Source organism: Sinocyclocheilus grahami, unplaced genomic scaffold (genome assembly GCF_001515645.1).
Source record: "Sinocyclocheilus grahami isolate Dianchi unplaced genomic scaffold, SAMN03320097.WGS_v1.1 scaffold1146.1, whole genome shotgun sequence".
Taxonomy (NCBI): Eukaryota; Metazoa; Chordata; class Actinopteri; order Cypriniformes; family Cyprinidae; genus Sinocyclocheilus; species Sinocyclocheilus grahami.
The window spans coordinates 206,955-213,718 of NW_015506325.1; the positions used below are offsets into that span (position 1 = coordinate 206,955).

At 34.9% G+C, this 6,764-nt stretch overlaps 1 protein-coding gene across 1 annotated transcript in view; it reads right to left on the reverse strand.

Annotated features, from left to right (window-relative positions):
* The window catches only part of LOC107567307 (glutamate receptor-interacting protein 2-like), a 50,477-nt gene extending 43,836 nt beyond the window's left edge, over positions 1-6,641 (reverse strand). The window contains exons 1-4 of the mRNA XM_016252969.1: positions 6,637-6,641; positions 4,225-4,370; positions 946-1,032; positions 720-795 (exon numbers count right to left, since the gene is read on the reverse strand). Of these exons, the coding sequence (XP_016108455.1) occupies positions 720-795; positions 946-1,032; positions 4,225-4,370; positions 6,637-6,641 (314 nt within the window). The remainder of the gene's footprint in view (positions 1-719; positions 796-945; positions 1,033-4,224; positions 4,371-6,636) is intronic.
* Between the last annotated feature and the right edge of the window lie 123 nt (positions 6,642-6,764).

The following is a 6,764-nucleotide window of genomic DNA, read 5'->3' on the forward strand; positions in this document are numbered from 1 at the left end:
GATGTATTACATGTATCTGTATGACCAAAAATTAGGGAGTATTTTAAGATCAAGTGAGCATACCGGCACCTCCATCTGTCCTGCAGTGAGCTACTGTTCAGCTTCCACACTCCGCACAAACACTTGAACAGAACATATTTCTCTAGGTTAACATTAGATTGAGTGGCCATGTAAAGTTGCTAATAGGCTACTTACATATTTCAGATGATAAGCCATATTTGAGGTCGATGAATGATAGACAATAGTCCTGATGAAAATGATAGTCCTGCCCGATGTACTGTATTACCAAAGACTAGCCGTTAACGATCTGTCCGTCACAGACTGCGTGAAATCGCCTGTGTATTTTTTTTTTCTGCGACTAATAAAATTTTGGTTGACCAAGCTTCTTCTGGCCTGCTAAGCTAACATTCTGTCCTGCCCTGCAGTTGGTACGCTAATCAATTAGCCTACTAAGCTAACAAATCCAGTTCAAGCTATCTGGCAAATTTTTTTAAAAGCTGCTTTATTCTACTTTCGATGGGTAGCTCCTCATGGTGGCGGCCATTTTCAGATCACATGACCTGCCGAATACTTCTCATTTTGTCTTAGTGACGCCTCTATTACTGGACACTTTTGATGATTAAATAAATCGTAGACAATGAGTCACTGAACAAAACAGCATCAGTGAAAAAAAAGCTTTTGCATAAACTTCAAATGCCTCATTTTGCGTTGTGCACTACCTGTCAGCAGGACCACCTGGTCGGACGTGGGTGACCACCAAAGGACGAGATCTGTGCCAGTCCTCATGGGATCCACCTGTATTATAACACACACACACACACACACACACACATACACATACACATATATACACATCTGCAACAATTGATTTTAGGAATATTATAAAAAGGATTAAAATAAATAAATAAAATAAAATAAAATGAGTGGCAACAAACCCAAACTCACCTCGCATAACAAAGCCGAAACTGTTGCCCTCTTTCTGCAAACAGATCTCGATTGTCTTGGAAATAACACCTGCGGTACTATCTGGCGCTAAGAGGGACAACAGAGACAGTAGAGAGGCAATAGCATCTCTAAATCAGCATCTTTTACTGGGCGAACGGCCATATCTGGCGGACAATCAGATAAATAAACCCAGATGCAAACTGACGTTCAGCAGAAGGTCAGCCAGAAACACTGAGCTTATAAACCAGGCAATTTATCTGTCATGCACAAGACAGACTGGCTAACGATCGCAATATATCACCACACATGCCAAACTGAGCCAATGAGAGACAATCACCTCGATCCATTATAATGAGAGTGCATGGCTGTGCAAATTTCAGTGTTGTTAAATTCACTAGAGGTTGATCAAATATATATGTATGTATATATATACTATATATATATATATATATATATATATATATTTAAATTGGTCAATGGCAATGCCATATCTAGAAATGGTTGGCAAATGGTCAACATATAATGCAGATGATACATTTTGCAAAATGTATTCACACAAAAAAAATAAAATAAATGCGTACTATTCGTTTACAAGGTTGATGATAGATTTTGGATGATTTTGTACAAGCTTTAAAGATTATCAGCCGGTAAACTGATGACAATCTCCAACTGACCAAACATCTGCCAATGAATCAGCCTGGTGTGCTTTTCCCAAAAGCACTGTTAGCCAGCTATGGTCACAATTTTGATCTTTATCAACATATATTTATGATTTGTGATTTCCTAATACCATAGTTCCAACAAACATTCTCAAATAACATTACAAAGCTGTGTGGTTGGAACAACAGCTTTTGACCTGTGGTTAGAAGCATATTTTCTTGTTAGTATTAGTTAACTGTGGTCGCAACTTCCATCATTACTAACATACTTAATGATTCTGTGTTCACAAACCCTAGTTCCAATTAACATTCACAAACATCATCGCAAAGCTGTGTGGTTGGAGCTACAGCTCTGTTAGTATTAGCGAACTAAAATCGCTAATTCGGTCATTACCAACATAGTTCTACGATTTGCTGTTTCCCGAAATCATAATTCCAAGGAACATTCGTAAACAGCATTGTAAAGTTGTGTGGTTGGAGCTACAGCTCTCGTCCTCGCATAGTTTCTTGTTAGTATTAGCTAACTATGATCGCAAATTTTGTCGTTACCAACATAGTTCTACAATTTAAAACAAAAAATGTCCAAAATTCCAACAAATATTCATAAACAGCATTGTAAAATTATTTGGTTGGAACTACAGCTCTCGACCTGTGGTTAGAAGCAGAGTTTCTTGTTAGTATTAGCTAACTATAATTGCAAATTTGGTCGTTACCAACATAGTTCTACGATTTGATATTTCCCGAAATCATAGTTCCAACATTCACATCAGCATCAAAAATGTATGTGGTTGGACTATAGCTCTTGACCTGCAGTTAGAAGCATAGTTTATTTTTAGTACTAGCCAACTACGGTCGCAAATGCCATCGTTACCAACATAGTTCAACAATTCACTGTTTCCAGAAATTACAGTTTCAACGAACATTCGCAAAGTTGTTTGGATGGATCTACAATTCTCGACCTATGGTTAGAAGCATAGTTTCTTGTTAGTATTAGCCAACCATGTTTGTAAGTTCCGACATTATCAACATAGTTCAAAGATTTGGTGTTTCCCACAGTTCCAGCGAACATTCACAAACATTTGAAAAGCTGTGCGATTGAAACAACAGATCTTGACTTGTGGTTGGAAGCATAGTTTCTTGATAGTACGACATGTGGACAACGGATGTGCCACCAAGATTCTATGATTTTGGAAAACAGATGGCTAGCTAGTTGATTGCTCCAACTATGCATCATACAAGAGTAAGTCATGCTGATGTACAGTATGGCAAACAAAACCCTGGGTGGTGTATAGTCCATCATCAATATCATGGTATTGCATTTGTTAAAACAATTGCATGAGGTATTTAAGGATCATATGTGTGATTTATTTATTTACTTATTTATTGTGATAAGTAAGCCATGTGTAGGCTAATATCACCAAAAAGTGCACAATGTGGTACTTTAAGATGATGCTCTTTTTGTTTGAGCATCGCAATCTGAGCCAGCAACAATGTTTCAATCAATGGCGTGAATTCGGGGCATGACTATCTATTCATCTGACCAATGGTAAATGGGAGTTAAGTGTGCTATTTCGGGGCCCCTTAACAACAGAAAAGCAAAAATAGTATATTCAACCAATTGGTAAAGCTAATGTTGCTATGTCCACCACTCAAACCAAAATAGTAACGTTTGAATAGCTTTTCGAAATAACTGACTGGCTTATTTGTCTCTGCATATTAAGTTGAAATAGGAAAAAATTATTTTAGCACCCAAAAATGACACATAGCAGCTATAAACATGCAGCCATACATTCTGCATTTCTGTGTATAATTATATGTGACCCTGAACCACAAAACCAGTCATAAGGGTCAATTTTTCTGTATAAATAAGCTTTCCATTGATGTATGGTTTGTTAGGATAAGATAATATTTGGCCAAGATACAACTATTTGTTATTTGTTATTTGTTGGAATCTGAGGGTGCAAAAAAATCTAAAAACTGAGAAAATCACCTTTAAAGTCGACCAAATGAAGTTCTTAGCAATGCATATTACTAATCAAAAATTAAGTTTGAATATATTTTGTATAAATTTACAAAATACATTCATGGAACATGATCTTTACTATCCTAATGATTTTTGGCATAAAAGAAAAATCAATAATTTTGACCCATACAATGCATTTTTGGCCATTGCTACAAATATACCCCAGAGACTTAAGACTGGTTTTGTGGTCCAGGGTCACATATATATACAGGTGCATCTCAATAAATTAGAATGTCGTGGAAAAGTTCATTTATTTCAGTAATTCAACTCAAATTGAATTAACCCAAGTTGCTTGAAGTCCAGTGTTAAGTTTCCACAGTCTGTGATGATTTGGGGTGCAATGTCATCTGCTGGTGTTGGTCCATTGTGTTTTTTGAGGTTAATTACTGAAATAAATGAACTTTTCCATGACATTCTACTATATTGAGATGCATCTGTATATATATATATATATATATATATATATAAACAAGCTGAAGTGGACTTACTGACACAAAAAGACATTTTCACGATGATATTCAATCATGTGGTCTGAGATTGTACATTGATAGGAACATGCCACAAGACAGGCAAAAGTCAGAATACTCAACTTCCTACCAGGTGAAGGCAGTTCATACTCCACTTCCAGCACGACACGCTCGCCTATGTTCTTCAGCAGACTGATGATCTCGTCGTGACGCAGCTTGGTCAGGTTGATGCCATTGACTGACTTGATGTAGTCTCCCACATTGAGCTGATCGCTCCTGAGACACATCAAAATGTAACTCAATCACAGAATAATACTTAGGATAATGGGTTTGTTCAAATTCCTAACCCTAATTAGCAACAGCGAGACTTGCTTTGGCAAAGGAAACATTTTTATATTGTAACTACTGAAAAGAGAGTAATTAAACAGTTTAGCTAAAATCCGGCACACCATTTTTTGTTAAACAATGTAAAAGTTGGCTTTTCCAGCATTTGAGGAAACTAGCTTTGTTAGCATTCAACATTTAATGTAGAGAAATGAACAAGATAACATATGGCAGTCTAGAGAAGATTTCCGTCAACGGTCAAAAACATAGAAAACTATTATATTTTGAATGAAAAGTAAATGCAAAGTGAGAACTCCTTATCTGTTGTTGAACACTCAACAGGGAGTATAAATATGCTCATTTAGATGCTAATTAGACAAATGAATGCTATTCATTCCCTTTTGTCCTCTGGGCGTACATGAGCTAGCACAATGATGCCTGACAAAAATATGTCATCAGCCCAGACGCGCTCCATAACATCCTCATACCAGCCACAAGGAAAGAAGAAACGACTGAAGATGGGAAACTTTCACATCACTGAAATTAGCTTAATCAAAATTAAGTATGAGGAAAAATAAATTTAACAACAATTTATCAAATTCCCTTCTTTATTTCAAAGTCTCACAACTTAACAACGTAACACAAAATGTGCGTGTTTAAATTCGCGAGCATAAGCATAAATTAAGTGCTTCTATGGTCAGTTTTGTTTTTCAGGTCAGCAACTGTACTGACAGAAGAACAGTTTGAATCTTGCTAAGCAAGTTAGATATAGCTAGTCAAATTGTTGATATGTTTAACTTTTAGCTACATGAATATATATTGTTTAATAGCACAGATATTTGAAGGTAATTCTCTTGACCACTTTAGTATTGAGGCTTGTCACTGCCACAGTAACATAAAAATGCAAATGCTAAACACTAATGTTAAGTATGTTACGTAACACAAGGATTACTCATTGCCACATTAGCAAGCATTAACATAAACTGCTGCTATGGTCAGTTTCACTTTCAGGTCAGCTACTGGTGGAACAACAGTTTGAATCTTGTTGACCAAGTTAGCTAAAATCAGTTAAAATGTTGATATATTTAGCTTGTAGCTAGTTACCTGAATTATTCCTGAATTAAGTATATTAGCCTTACAGTTTGCACTAGATACTGGAAGCTAAAATGAAGTGCTTACTGACTCTATTAACATATGTGTCACTGCTTAGCACTTTTGAAAGTTGTGTGCATATTAGCTAACAGTAACAATAAGATGCAATTTTAAGATGTGGCACATCTTACTACACAAAATTGTACAGTTCTGAAATGTGTCAAAAAAACCAGGGTTGCCACCTTCAGTGAGGCAAAATAAGGGACACCCATTCACGACCCATAAAAAAAAAAAACACGGACACAAATAATCAGTGAGGAACTCATAGCTCAACAATAAACCATGAGAAAATGTTCAAGTATGTAAACTTAATCATAAATATATTTATGATTAATATCAATGATACATTAATAAATAGCGTCTAACATTAATTATAATATATTAACTTATCTGTCTAATCATGTCTACAAATATAATAATTATGTCTACCAAGCTCTGATAATGAATGGAATATTATATTAACAGACTATCCAAATTTTAATAAAACAATAGGCCTATACCTTTAGAAGCACGGATGTGACTGTCACTTTAAAGGTATGGTTCACACAAAAATGAAATTAGTCATAATTTACCCAGGTTGTTCTAAACCTGCATAAAGTTCTTTCTTCTGTTGAACATAAAGAAGACACTTTGAAGAATGTGTCTCAAATAAACAGCTGCTGGTTGTAACTTCCTAAATTACTAAAAAAATTTAAATACTATCATATTCATTGGGGACCAGAAATTTATTATTTAAAGTATCTTCTTTTATGTTCAACAGAAGAAAGAAATTATTACAGGTTTGGAACAACTTGTGGGTGTGTAAACGATGACAAAATTTTCATTTTTTGGTGAACTATCCCTTTAAGTCAGACAGTCCTCCGTGAGCATCTGAAATGCTTCTCTGCAAACTGCGCGTTCATCATTAGTTACTGGACAGACACATTGATAACTTAATATAATGCACATTTACACCCTAATTTTTTACTACATTAATAGAAAAACACATAATTAAATTTTTATAAATATATTAAAAAAAAATGCATTGCCATTGTAAAATATAGCTTAACATGTAAAGTGTGTATACGTCATGTTAGTATTTGATGAACTGGCTTTAATTTGTGGTAATTTAAATAAAAATTGTGCCATAATACAATATATATATATATATATATATATATATATATATATATATATATTTTGAAAAAAAAATAG